This window comes from Dermochelys coriacea, chromosome 5, assembly GCF_009764565.3.
Source record: "Dermochelys coriacea isolate rDerCor1 chromosome 5, rDerCor1.pri.v4, whole genome shotgun sequence".
In the NCBI taxonomy this organism is placed as follows: domain Eukaryota; kingdom Metazoa; phylum Chordata; order Testudines; family Dermochelyidae; genus Dermochelys; species Dermochelys coriacea.
In genome coordinates, this window is record NC_050072.1 from 123,911,769 (window position 1) to 123,926,771 (window position 15,003).

The following is a 15,003-nucleotide window of genomic DNA, read 5'->3' on the forward strand; positions in this document are numbered from 1 at the left end:
GACACTGTGGCTGGAGCATGCTGTCCTCCCGCTGTCTTGGGTTGGAGGAATGTACTCCAGGGTGCAAGTTCTAGCTGGCTCAAGTTACAACAGCCCTGAAGCTGCTCTAATCTATACTGGGATTTGGAGGTGGGAGACGGAAAGGTGGCAGAAAGTCACCTGTACCCTCGCCACCAAATTAAGTTAACAGACCTCCAGTGCATGTGTGGGTCTGGACCGGGGTGGGGGGGGTTAAAAGGTCCAGGCTACAGAGGGTATATTTTAACCCCAGTTTGATGCCCAGTTCTCTCTTGCACCAAGCCTTCTGACCTCTGGTCAAGCTTTTCCACCCCAGATGGCACCTGGCTTGACTGAGGTAGCTGCTTAATGGCAGTGTTTGTATGTGTTTTCTGAAAACACAAAATCTCTAGCATCAAACCTGGAGCACATAAATCTGAGAACATGCCCCCTTCTGCAGCCCAGAGCCAGCCATTGTATTATACTCACACAGCCCTCTCCCTGATCCAGTGTGTGGCAAAGCCCGCTTGGTGATGACTTTCCATCCAGAATGGAGGATCCTCCCAACAATACAAAGCCTGTAGCAGGGCAGGGAGGTGTGGGGTCAAGCAAGCAGTTTGGTTGCACCTGGGGATTTTCCCCTTCTCCAGAAGTATTAACTGGCTCCATGCTTATGTGTATCCAGTGGCTAAGAACCCCAGCACTGAGCGGCCTAGCAGCCACATTGTAGTGCCCCCAAGTTAGCTCCTTGCACACAGCCCATTCTTTATTATTGCCGTTCAGTTATTTATACAGCACTACGGCTATGCATGGTACTTTACAGACAAATAAAAGAGCGTCCCTCCCCCACTGCCTTGGGCTTTGATGTATTTTGCCCCAAAGGCCAGTCTATATCACTTAACAATCCTTCCTACCTCAAAGAGGTGTAGTGAGGATAAGTACACACACACACACGCACACACCACTAAGCTACCATGGTAATGGGGACAATATAAGAGCCTAAGACAGATACGCTGGTACAAACTCCCTGGGTGAGCTACACTGGGATAAGCCCCTTTTTACATCAGTACAACATATGCTAGGGGTTTGCACTGGAGTAGCTATGCCAGTATAAATATCCCTACATAGATAGTCCCTGAGTAAATTGGGTATATGTTACTCCATCAATTACTTCCTTTCTGTTGTCGGTCTATTATTATGTGATGGATTACTGTATCTATGGCAGTTTGCTTTGATCCTCGTTAATTTTATGAAAAGAGCTGTTTGGTGAATTGTACTTCCGGCTCCTTTCTTATGTCACTGTTTGGGACATCTGTCACTCTGAATATAGCAATCAACATAAGATTGAAAAAAATACACAGCTTACCAGTGAAATAAACATAACTATAGTGTTTCCAGCTCTTAGGATTTCATCAAGAGATTAGGTGTTTTTCTTGAAGCTCCAGATGCTGGTTTTATGTGAATACCTGAGAATCTCAGCTTTCTTACTTTAAAAAAAAAATCTTGCTGTCATGGTGGTGCAGGAAAACTTGAAAATGTGACCCCTCAAATAATAACTGAAATGCAGCCATCTCTAGGGTGGAAGAGAGCAGCTGATTAGCAGCACTCAGCAACATTACTCCATAGTTTAGGATGGGCCGGGGGGGACAATACCATTTTAAATTTAAACTGCAGGAGGCGCTTAGAGTTACCTGTTTTGGAATACGGCCGAGACATAGGGGTAAATTCATATAAATGATTAAAACCTACATAATTTATGTTAAAATGATTTTAAGTGTGAAAGGGGGGAAGGAGAATATTGGAGTTAAAGCACAGACCTGGGTTCCAGTCCCTGCTCTGCCACAAGTTTTCCACACGGCCTTAAGCAAGAAATTCAGGCCACATGTTTAAAACTGTCCATCAACTTTGGTGTTAAGGTTGAGACAGCTAGGGATTGATTTTCAGAGGTGCTGAGCACCCACAGCTCCCATTGACCTTGGCTGGAGTCATGGGTGCCTCCATTGCTGAAAATAAGATTCAGATAGTCTTCAGTGGGACACCTCAAAAATCAAAGCAGCCAAAATTAACTGGACACATTTGAAAATTGTGCTTCGGTTTCCCTATCTGTCAAATAGTGGCTGCTGTACAGGAGTGGAGTGGGGGTACATTTGTTAATGTCGGTAAAGCACTTTGAGGTCTTTGGCTGGGAAGTACCATAGAGGTGCAGGGTGTTCTTATAGAACAGGTTTTTAGAGTAACCTGTTACAATGCACTGCCACTGCGATCTTTTTCCAAGCATTAACTATTGATTGTCCTTCATCCTCACCCCCAATGTATATGTGGTGCACAGAGCACAAGCCAGCAAGCTGGGCCTTCTCTTCCCTCCTTGTTTATGAATGCTCACCATTGATGGGGCCCAGGACTGCAGCCATGCAAACATCAAATTCCTCTTAATGTCACTGGGAGCTTGGAGCATGCAAGGCTTGCAGGAGCGATTTACACTGATGCTAGGTTGGTTCTGGAAATAGGATCTGTTTAACATATGTGCTTTCTGTTGTCCCCCCTGACTGTGCACTGTAAGGGGAGCTCCCATTGACATCAGTGTTACTGGTCACATGAGGACAGATTCTGCTCACCTTTCCCCAGGTGTAGGGTTGCCAGGCGTCCAGTTTTCGACCAGAACGCCTGGTCAGAAAGGGACCCTGGCGGCTCTGGTTGGCACTGCCAATTTGGCTGTTAAAAGTCCGGTTGGCAGAGCAGCAGGGGCCAGGGCTAAGGCAGGCTCCCTGCCTGCCCTAGCTCCTCGCAGATCCCAGAAGCGGCTGCTAGGTCCCTGCAGCCCTTAGGCACATGGGCAGCCAGGAAGGATCCGTGTGCTGCCCCCACCCAAGTGCTGGCTCTGCAGCTCCCATTGGCTGGGAACTGCTGCCAATGGGAGCTGTGGGACAGCACCTGCAGATGTGAAGGCAACGTACAGCCCTCCCTGGCTGCCCATGGATCTGGCGGCTGCTTCCTGGGAGTTGCAGTATGTGCCACCACCGAACCCTTTCCCACACCCCAACCCCATGCCCCAGCCCGGAGTTCCCTCCCGCACCCAAACTCCCTCCCAGAGCCCACCCCCCCACACACACACACCAACCTCTGCCCCAGCCCTGGGCCCTCTCCTGCACCTCAAACTCCTCATCCCTGGCCCCATCCCAAAGCCCAGACCCCCAGCTGGAGCCCCTACCGCCTCCTGCATCCCAACCCCCTTCCCTAGCCCAGAGCCTGCTCCCTGAACCCCTCAGTTCTGGCCCCACCCAGAGCCCATACCGCACCCCAACCTCCTGTCCCAGCCCGGATCCCTCTCCCACACCACAAATCCCTCATCCCCAGCCCAATCCCAGAGCCTGCACCCCCAGCCAGAGCCCTCACACCTCTGTCCCAGCCCAGTGAAAGTGACTGAGGGTGGGGAAGAGTGAGCAACGGAGGGAGGGGGGAATGGAGCGGGAAGGGGTGTTCAGTTTTGTGCCATTAGAAAGTTGGCACCCTACCAAGGTGAGTAATACCTAACAACTCCACTGGCAACTCAAGAAGTAAGGTATGGTTCACCGTAAGTCAAGATGGCAGAATCTGGCCTGTGGGAGATGGTCAGTGTTGCTGGATCAGAATCTAAGTTTCTTGGCATCAGACTGGTGGATATTCGGAATCCAGAGGACATTCCTTCTCTGATAAATCAAATTTTGAGGCTCAATAATCCGATAGTGTCTTTCTAAGATTGCTTCCTTAGCCTCTTGCGTTACAGTGGGGGACACAGTTTTCTGCCAGTCTTTGGTCCCAATCCTGTAAACATTTACATAATGCTTAATTTTAAGCATGGTCCTAGCTACTCACCTACTTATAGGTTAGCACATGCATAAAACATTACAGGGTCAGGGTCTTTGGCATCAGGAAAACTTTACAAGAATTATTTTGATTTGATGTTTTCCGGTGAAATCCTAAAGTCCTTGCCCAGTCATCGCTTAAGCCTTGATTCAGGAAAGCACTTAAGTGTCTGCTTAACGTTAAGCATGTGCTTATTTCCCATTGAAGTCAAGGGGACTGACTGGGAGTTAAGCACATGCTTACAGTTAAGCAGACACTTAAGTGCTTTCCTGAATCAGGGTCTTAGGCAAGACTCCAGTTGACATCAATGGGAGTTTTGCCTGAGTAAGGACTGCAGGGTTTGGCCTCTGTCTCTCATTACTTCTGTTTGTCTCCTGCTCCAGGAATGTTTTAAACATTTGTAAATAATTATAATTTTTAACCTTTTCACAGGGGTGTTTGCATTTGGACTTTTTGCCACTGACATATTTGTAAATGCTGGCCAGGTAGTGACTGGGAATTTGGCTCCTTACTTCCTGACGGTGTGTAAACCCAACTACACAGGGACCGACTGCCGGGCTCACCATCAGTTCATAAACAATGGGAATATCTGCACCGGGGACATGGAGGTGATTGAAAAGGCAAGGAGATCCTTTCCATCCAAACATGCAGCTTTGAGCATATACTCAGCCCTTTATGCCACGGTGAGTGCATGTGCTATTTGCCAGTTCCCATGACAGGTTTCAGTGCTATAGCTACTCTGTCTCATTTAAATCTCACCAATATTTTTCTTTTGTCTGTGCTGCATGGGGAAGAGCCCTTCTTTTTCCATGGGGTCAGTGGGTTTTCTGGGCCAAATTCAGCCCTGGTGTTATCAAGTGTAACTCCCATTACTTTCCCAGTGAGGGGCAGTCTTATCTGGAGGCATGAGGACTAGTTTGGCAATTAGGAGATCCTCAGTTCTACTTTATGTGGCCCAGGGTGAGTCACCACACCTCCCTGCCTCAGTTTCCTGACTTGTAAAATGATGATGATAATACTTACCTCACAGGAAAGCTAGTTGCTATTCCTTAGTGTCCATACAATATCAAGTGCTAAATGTTACTCTTCTGGGGGGAGTCTTGTCTGCTTAGGCTAAATTTTAGTCCCCTGTTAGGCGTAAACTCCTCTTGCAAGCAAAGGTCCCATTAAAGGCAGTATTACAATTTTGCCATCATAATAAAGGTAAGATTGAGTCCTTGGTGTACAGTTTAAGGGTGATAAGGCTTTCCTGCCATATGGGGAATATTCAACGTCTGTAAAAGCCCGTCTAAAAATATCATCTGCCTTTGTTTTCTCTGGCAACATTATAACATCGTACTGTGATACAAGACTAGTTACAGTTTGTGTAGGGCTATTTAAGTGATACAGTAAGGATTATAACAGTATTGAAGACACGGGTAGGTTTGCCATTCATTGCAATGGACTAGATTCTCACTCCTTTGCTCAGGTTGAGTAGCATCTTGATCCACCAGCAGACTCCGCGAAATCAATGAGACTGTTCAGAAAGTTAGGTACCACTCAACATAAGAGTGGCAGAATCTGGCTCGGAGACAGCAGGATTGGGCCCAAGAAAGTTGTTCTCTCTTCTTGGTGTAGCAGCAAATGCACTGTTTCAATGTATTAATGCTGAATGTTTTAAACGTTCCTTGTTAGCTGATGAATGAGACATAAAGGCCACTAATTATATTCAGAGTAGGAAAGACAAGGCCGTTGCTGTTTTGTTTGTTGCGTATTTTTCTTGTGTGTCACATGAAGTATGAAAGTGACACAAAAGCGTTAACTTAGCTAGCCTGGGAACATCACCACACTGGGAGCACTTTGCTTCACTAGGAATATTAGGACACTCTACTGGCAAAGTGCTCCCAGTGTGGGCGGAGCTATACCAGCAAAACTGCATTTCTAACCCACCCCCACCCCACCCCACCCTACCCTAGCCTAAGTGAAATAAGCGATACCAGCAAAAACACAGTACTGCCAGTATAACTGTGTCTACACTAGGTGCTTCTGTTGGCACTGCTGTGTTGGTCAGGGATCTAGGGTGACCAGATAACAAGTGTGAAAAATCAGGATGGGGAGGGTGGTAATAGGCACCTATATAAGAAAACCCCCCGAATATCAGGACTGTCCCTATAAAATTGGGACATCTGGTCACCCTATAGGGATCACACCTCTTCACACCCTGACTAACACAGCTATACCTGCAAAAGTGTATAGTTGAGAGCAATATAAATTGTGTCTAAGATGCTTACTGTTGTTCCCCTGATCTCCGACTTTAGCTTGTGAATTCCTTTCGGCGGGGATTGCCTTTAGGTGTTTGGAAGGTGTCTGGCTCATCATGAGCACTACCACAAATGAATAATAACAGTAATGCATGAAAATAAGCTCCTGGTAGATAGACAAAATTCTATCTAAAATATGTCTATACTGCTGGCCTGTGTCAGCTGACTCAGGCTCATGGGGCTGTAAAATTGCAGTATGGACACTGGAACTTGGATTGGATCCCAGAATCAAGGACCCTCCCCACTCGAGGGGTCCAGTTCAAGCCTGAACATCTACACCCCAATTTTATAGGCCCATAAGCCCAAATCAGTTGATATAGGCCAGCTGCGGGTGTTTAATTGCAGTGTAGACATACCCTTTTGGGAGCAGCAGGTGTTTTGGCTACTTGCTTTGAGATGCAGGCTGCACCTCTTTTCACTGACTCTGTCACTGGTAGCCCTCCCCCAGAACAATACCTTTAGAGCCACACTACCCCGGTCTCCTCCTGGCCCGCGCTACCCCCGATTTCCCAGAGGGCCAAGACTCCACAGAAAGGCTAATAAAGTCCCAATGATGTAACTTTTCTGGGGAACCTTCTCTGGGCTGGAGGGTGGACAATGTGCTTCCACTGCAGGCCCTGCCTCTGGCCAGGCCACTGCTCCCCAGCTCCCCACCTATTCCCCAGCATGGACCCATGGGGCACCCTCCACAGGTCTGGAGGGCAGAGCATGGAGGTGACTGTGTCCTCCTTTAACCCAGCAGTGGAACCGTCTCTTCCATGCACGAATTTGCTGTTGGGGAGGGCAGTGATATGGGCCTAACATTAAGGGCTAGGGCATGACTTGGGACACACTCTTGCACAGGGGAGTAAGACTTCTCCTTAATCCCCTGCTTGGCTTACCTAGTCCCCAAGCATCTGGGTAGGAAGGGGCAAGAATGGGTAGAGCTTTGGCTCCACCCCCTACTTTAGTGGCCAGCACAAGTGTGGCCTGGTCTATGCCTAAAACTTAAGTCAACTAGCTATATCGCTCAGGGATGTGAAAAGTTCACACCCCTGAGGGACGTAGTTAAGCCGACGTAAGCCCCAATATGGACACTGCTAGGTCGGGAGAAGAATTCTTCCATTGAGCTAGCTACAGCCTCTTGGAGGGGGTGGATTCGCTACAGTGATGGAAAAATCCCTGCCGTAGCTATAGCAAGTGTCTACACTACAGCGCTACAGTGGCACCGCAGTATCTTATAGTATAGGGATATCCTGAGCTCACATGGGAGTGTCCTTATTTGCTGCTGGTATAGACTGGCAGTAAATCACTATCCTCTGCCACAGCAAGGAGGAAGCAGGGGAGGAATTGTGATGTAGAGGTGGCTCTGAGTCCCAGCTCCTCACGGGGCTGCTCCCAGGCTGGTGTGGCTTACCTATCACCCTGCACTCAGGGCTGTGCATACAGACATCATCTAGCTCTGAAGATGCTGTAATTTGGGAGTAGCCTGCCTTCAAACTCTTAACATGGACATACTTTTATATCCACAAAATGGAATGGTTTACGTTACACTAATGTTTCTATTGTCCAATGTCCTTTAGGAATTATATTCAAGTCCAGTTGTACTTAATCATTTTGCCATGCAGCGTGTTGGAAATGTTTTCCTGCTTGCGATAAAGCCTATAAAAAGGGTGGGGGCTGGTGACTAGTTTTATTAATGGAGTATTTGAGCCCAAACAGTCGAAAGTGTTAGCATGAGCTGGAGTTGATGGAGATGGTGGAGTTATCTGGGTTCCCCTCTCTGGACTGCTCTGGTGAGGCCGTCTCTTAGGATTAGGGTGAAGAAGGCCCAGGGTCCCAGGAGATGATGGGGGTGGCAGCCATGAGCATGAAGCTCCTTCCCTTTCTTTCATGTTTCAGTCAGCTAGCATTTACATCCCCTGTTTTCAGTCATCCAGCATCACAGTAGTGTCCATCCGTATTTTCCCCCCAACGTCTCTTTTTTTAAAAGTACCCTGAAAGGGAGGGATGGGTGGAATCCTCATTATTTTGCCCACCAGTTAGATCTCATTTCCAGCACACCAGTTTTGGTTCACTGATTTCTGGTCCCACACTTCTTGTGTTTACCAGGCACGATTTTAACACAGTCCTTTAGTTATATCAACGGGCCATTTTATTTGAACTAACCTAGTCTTTTTGTCTCCCTTTTGCACCGTTTCCCATCCACATTTATTGTTGTACATTGTTGTGACATTTTTTTGAACCTTCACTCCCTTTTCACAATTGACCTGATGAGAGGCCCAATTATTACAACAGAGCCTAACATGCAATGAATTAAGTTGGATTCTAACCACTAAACGAAAAGAATTGAGGGGATGGCGTCTGAGTAGGTTGGGAAGGAGTAGAGCGCTCTGTATGAGTTTTCCTGTCCTCCTTCAAACGTGAATGGGAGGCACTCATGGGGCCAGGGAGTCTACTTCATCATTACACTAGAATATCCTTTGCAGATTCTCTCCTCCAACCCCCTGGAGAACAGAATTTGTGTCACCTCAATACCAGGCCCAGGTAATTGGGCTGAGTGCTGGACTGAGGATTTGCATCAGTTGTGCAATATTTTTGCATCATCATTTTAAAATCAATGCTTTATTGACTGATGCCAAACAGATTATGAACCAGCAAAAACCCAATTTCTGCAGCCCTTGCATAATTCAGACACACTGATTCCAATCATATTTTGGGGGTAAGGGATGGAAGATTTTGCACCTTCCAAGCAGGAGTGGAAGAATCTGTTGTGCCAAATTTAGAACCCACTGAAAGAAGGACTAGTTCTCGATTTAGATCAGAGCTGAAAATGTTTGAGTTTCTGAGTTGCTTTTTTCATTGGCAAAACTTCATTCCTGGGCTGCCACATTCATCTTTATTTTTGTTCCCCAGAAGCAGGGCAAGAATTGGTTTCAAACAAGTCGTTTGATTTTGCACATCGCAGGCTTCCATTTAGTTAGAAATACATGCTTTTAATTAAATTGCCTGAGGAAAAACAATAGATTGAAAATATTTATGAGTATACGGAATCTTGTTAATGATTTTTGGCAGAAAAATGAATGAGAGAAGTACAAATTTCATAACTACACACAAATATGTGTCATAATGTATAAATATGTAATTGAATCAGATATCTTTTGCTGTGTGTGTGTGTGTGTGTGTGTGTGTTAAGATGAGATCTCTCTTGTTCTCTTTTCCATTTTTTCCCTCCTCTTTTTCTATTTGCACCCTGTAAAAAAAATCCAATACATGTTTTTCAAGAGCAATTTTGTTTTTAAATATTAAAAGCAACAGTGTAAAAAGGAGATTTTTCAAAAGCATCTAAGGGTTTTAGGAGCACACGTCCCACTGACTCAAATTGCCACTTGCACTCCTAAATCACTCAGATGCTTTTGAAAACTGCCCCCTATATTAAGGAGGGGAACATGTTGTGTGAAACTTGAAAAAACATCACTAATGTTAGAGCTTCAAAAAGCTCTAGAGAATTCATAGATCTTAAGGCCAGGAGGGACCACTATGATCATCTAGTCTCACCTCCTATGTAATAGATGCTGTGGAATTCCACCCAGTGAGTCCTGCATCAAGTATCCATAATGAGTGCGTGAATAGAGCAGGTCTTTTAGGAAAATACTGAGTCTTTAAAGATTTAAAGCCTTCTGGAGAAGTTATCTCTTCCTTTGACAATCTGTTCTCACTGTAAAAAACATGCATCTTTTTACCAGTTTAGACTTTTGGGCCTTGATTTGATTAAATCCAGAGCATCAATAGCCTGTCCCATCTGTAATGTCATGTCATTTTCCCATGTGAATAATACACAAGTCTTCTCCTGCTACCAGAATACAAGTGTGAATGAATGTTTTCTGCAGTATAGAATGGGCAGTTATCACATTAGGGCTGGACTGTTACTTTCAACTGTTACATTCGCTAGGACATTCTAAAATCACTGTGGCAGAACTTAGGTCAAGGGTATAGGGAAAAAAACACCTTACAGTATTCAATTTTGAGTCCAAGTTGATCCTTTGAACTGTTCTCTCAAGACAGAGATAGGAAGGAGAAAATAATTGGTGTAACTATTCATACAACCATGCTTTCTTTTGATATCATGTTCTCCATAGAAAACCTTAGAATGACTTGGCACTTTGTAACAATAGTTAGGTTCATTCCAATTTACCCATCCAACAGTGGATCCAGAGTACTCCCTGGTGTCCCTTCTTGACCATTACTCATCATCTGTAATTGTATAGCTCTTATTGTAAGTTGGTACTGTAGATAGAGGCTTTGTGTGTATTTTGCCTTTGAAAAAACATTACAATGCACTGAGGCTTGTAATTTGAAGATGCACAATTAATTGATCAGAGCAAAAAGATGTACCTTTATATCACAGCTTATATGTGTAATAAAGCTCTGATTAGAGCTTTATTTGTGAAATTATTCAGACAAAATTTTTTTTGGCCAAAAATGATTTGGTGACAACAAAACATGGCACAAATTCGTATCTGTTTCACTGAATTGTCCATGTTGGAAAATAAATGTCTGAAAAAGTCAGAATATTTTGTTTTGTTCAAAACATTGCATTTTGAAATTGCTTTAATTATTTTTTAAATGCAAAATGTTAAATAATCAAAACAATCTTGCTTTGTCCTGAAACGCTTGTAACTGTTCGATTCACTGAAAATTTGAAAAAAAAATTGTTTTCGGTTAGACCTGAAACAATTTTTCTGATTTTCAAAATTGCCAGCAAACTGGTACCTCCACTCTTTGAACAGCTCTTGTTGTGCTGTCTGCCTTTCAGTTTTCAGCAATCAAAAGATACTGGCTGAAAATCAATGTATTTTCAGATTGGGGATTTTTGCTTTTCCAAAAAAAAAAAAAAAAATTTTTTTTTTTTTTCAAGGAAAGCTGACATCTTCCATGAAATGTTTTTACCCTGGTGAAAACCCAGTTTTCCATTATGGAAATTTTTTGACCAGCCCTCAGCATTATACAGTAGCTACCAAAGGAACGTTCCTGCTTCTCGTGGCGTGTCTGTGGATTTGCAAACCCTCTGCTGGCTCTTTCCCTGGATCAAGCCCATAATGTGTGGCTCAGGTCCATTTACAAGCTAGCAGCTATAGGGCACTATATACGAGGTAATAACTTACCAATGAATATTACAGTTGGATCGTCCTTATCATCCCACTTCCTGGAGAAAGCCCCCTGGTCCCCATCACCTTTGGGGGTGGCAGTGCCTATTGTTTATGGCACACTAGAGAAATCTGTTGCTGGAGACATTTTTGACAAGCAAAGTAACAGCACACTTGATGCATTTGCTTTGCTTAACAAAGCCAAGCTGTGTTTGGAAGGCATAAAGAAATTCACACTTAACCTATCACTGGGGAGGATCCCATTGTGTTTACTTGGTTATCATTATGCTGTCAAATTTTGTTAGTTGTTACAATTTCCTTGTATTCATGCTACTCCTGTAATCACAGGCTCTGAAATTAGTGCATGGCTGTTAATTGCTCCTCACATAGTTTATTTTCTTTGTCAAAATGCCCTTAAAAGAATGAGCTGACACAGTTTGTGGAGTTTACTGAACAGAAATTTCTGAGCACAGGACAACTTCTTACCATGTAAGCTCTCAATAACAAACCCTCCCATACTCTTCTCCACTTCTGTCACTTAAGTCCCCAAGTCAAAACAAAGGCCCATGGCAGGAAAAAAGGGAATGATTGGTTGCTTTTAACACCCAGGGTCTGGTTTTCAAACTGACGCTACTTGGTCACTTGTGCGCCTAGTTTGCATAGGGATGTGTCTGTAAAAATTGGGGATTTGCATCTGGCTGGGCGGATACACAAATCCTGGGCTCACATAGCCTCTATGCAATATAAGTGTTCAACTGCACAAGTGCAAATTCTTGTGCGACTTTGGTAGCCAATGGAACGGTGCCCTTTTATACCAGCCCTGACTGCCCTATTGCTGGATATGGTTGAGTGGATGTTAGACATGCTGAAGCCATTTGTCTCCAATATCGTTTTTCCCTTCTGAGGCCCCTCTCTGAGCTACACAAGCCCCCTGAGAATGCAAGGGTTCAGAACATCTGTCACATTCCTACTTGGCACAACATGTGTAGATGAAAAATGACCTGTGTGTTTGTCCGTGCCCTTTCATGTGCGGCTTGCACTGTGTTTCAGATGTACATCACAAGCACAATTAAAACAAAGAGCAGCAGACTAGCAAAGCCTGTGCTGTGTCTGGGGACCCTCTGTGCTGCCTTTCTCACCGGGCTAAATCGAGTTTCCGAGTATCGAAACCACTGTTCGGATGTGATTGCAGGCTTCATCTTGGGAAGCGCAGTAGCGTTGTTTCTGGTAAGCCAATTAGTCCTCTCCCTCCCAATTTCAGGACAATCTAAAGTCAAAGAAAAATTCTCATGGTAATACTATAGGTGTCTTTCACAGCTGAATACTCAACCCACAACCCTATAACGGCTAATTCTAGTGTCAGCTAATTGGATTTATCTTCAGAGCAAATCCTAACATGAAATCAGGCTGATATTAATTAATAGGCCTAATGTGATGTCAGACTTGTATCTACACACATTTCCGTGGTATTTTAATCACTGCAAAGTGCCAATTCTGAGGCTGTCCTGGGAAAGTGCATCTGGCATGCAGGAGAATGCAGCAGGTGCCGGAAGGGCAGCATGGTAGCCCTAAGGCTGCTGTCTATGCGAACCTTGGTACCCATGCTTCACAGTTTCGTTGGTTGTCTGTTGTCTGGCAGGTGTGGGATTTGAGATCTTACTTTGAGTGTATAAGGCTCTAAACAAAGAGCCTGGTTTTCCACTTTGTAACAGGGGAATCACACAGACTTCAAACAAGTGTAACAGAAAGGAGAATCAGGTTGGCTCAAAGCTGAGCCTGTCTGGGAGACATGTATCTCCCACTCTGGCACTTGAGACTGGGGGTTTGGGATGATTCTTCACCCCCATGAGATGACATGGGATAGTCAACAGTACCAGCCAGGGATCTCCCCACCAAAGGCCCATGGGTCTGGAATGCTCATAGTGCCCAGAAATGGCATCTTTCTGGGTGAGACCTCGGACTTCTTGTTCCCTCGTTAGCTAACTCAGGCTTTTGTATTGAGAAATGTGCCCGGTTCCAATTAAGAATAATTAAAATTTATCAAAAAACCTCCAGAGTCCTCTGCCTTTGAATGCTTAGCAATGAACATGTGTTACTGCCCAAGTGTGCTGCTGTGTGACCTGCAGGGTCTGAAACAATGTGACTCCAGTGAAACATCCTTTCAGACATACAGCAGCCCCCTACAAACAGCAGTGCAAGCAGGGAGGATGCAAACATCAGGCCTGGAATGGACAAGTATGTCCTTAACTAGGCATGATACGGGCATGTTCTTGGCTTTAAAGCATGAATAATTGAGCCTGATGTCATCAGGAGTGATCCCTGCTCTTTTAATGGAATGGGAGGTCCCGAATTTTACTTGTCTGGGAATCACATATCGTGATGCAAAATTTGGCCTGTAGAGTGCAGGGCCAATTACAATGAGTGGTTCTAAAAGTGTTACACAATTGTAATCAAGGCTTCTGTTCTCTAGAACATAATAAAGTAACAGTAAGAATGGTTCATATCCACAGGTAACAATTATATAGGCCAGGTTACTGAGATAGCCCCTTGCTCCCAGCTATGTCAATCACATTGCCAGTAGTCCAGTTCTGAAACGGGGATGGTTTGGAATCAAATCCCTCTCCAGACATACCCAGAACTTTGAAAGAATTTGGATCAGGACCCAGATTTGCTGTTTCAAGTTAATGCTTGGAAGGCAAAGGTTTTAGTTAAAGCCTACTGGTGGAGGTTATATGATGACTTAGCTCTTTTTTCCACATTATGCAGGGATTGTGTGTTGTCCATAACTTTAAAGGAACACATGGAGCTCCTTCTAAACCGAAGCCTGAAGATCCCCGAGGGATGCCCCTCATGGCTTTTCCAAGAGTGGAAAGTCCCCTGGAGACATTGAGTGCACAGGTATTGTAAATCCCTCAGGCACAGACAGTCATCAGAAACATTGTCAGGCACAGCTGAGTAAAAGCACCTTTTAACCTCACTGTGAACACGCAATGGTGGGGCCAGTTTCATCCCCAGTATAACTCCACTGAAGACAGTGGAGTTATACCAGAGATGAGTTTGTTCCATTATACATATCTATTAACATATCCCTTGTGTCCCAGCCTTGTAGATGTCAAATGCCACAGACGCACATCTATATCTGAAGAGGCAAGATTTAGCAAATGCAATCAATGACAATGAATCTTCACACATGTTGCTTGGGGAATAAACTTTCACCCTTTCCTTCTGTGATTGGGCAGAAAATTAGGGGAGGAAGGTTGATAATTCTGTCCCATTACGTTTTGGAACTCTCTCCGTACAATGCCTCTCTTTCCCTTAAATCTGACACTCATTTATGTAATCTAGAACACAGACGTGCTGTACAGTGGACCTAATCCTGGGGCACAACCTAAGCCCTCACACCTCCTCTTCATTGGCCATTGGGATGCTCAGCATCCTTCGTAATAATAATAACCAGCAAACTGTTCTCTAACTCAGCAGCAGAAAAACAGAAACTTCCTACATGCTTGCAACCGAGTAATCCAGGATGAGCAGTGGGACATTTTCTTCTCATTTACATTGAGGCTACCCTTTTCATTTCCATTGTTTGTACAGTGCAACCAAGAACACTTTGCCCCCAGTAATCAGGCTGCCTGATGTAAGAGGTTTTTGCTTCAAAATATATGTTGTGCCCTACATATTGTTCCTGATAAAGAAATGCTAGTACTTAAGAGAATGGCACTGCATTCTGCAGAAAT

General features: G+C 44.6%; 1 protein-coding gene across 3 annotated transcripts in view; it reads left to right on the top strand.

The window, feature by feature from the left end:
- PLPPR1 (phospholipid phosphatase related 1) overlaps positions 1-15,003 on the top strand; it is a 194,627-nt gene that overhangs the window by 176,882 nt on the left and 2,742 nt on the right. For all 3 annotated transcript variants that reach the window (XM_038403876.2, XM_038403875.1, XM_043514958.1), the window contains 3 exons: positions 4,273-4,523; positions 12,317-12,493; positions 14,033-14,164. In XM_038403876.2, the coding sequence (XP_038259804.1) occupies positions 4,273-4,523; positions 12,317-12,493; positions 14,033-14,164 (560 nt within the window). The remainder of the gene's footprint in view (positions 1-4,272; positions 4,524-12,316; positions 12,494-14,032; positions 14,165-15,003) is intronic.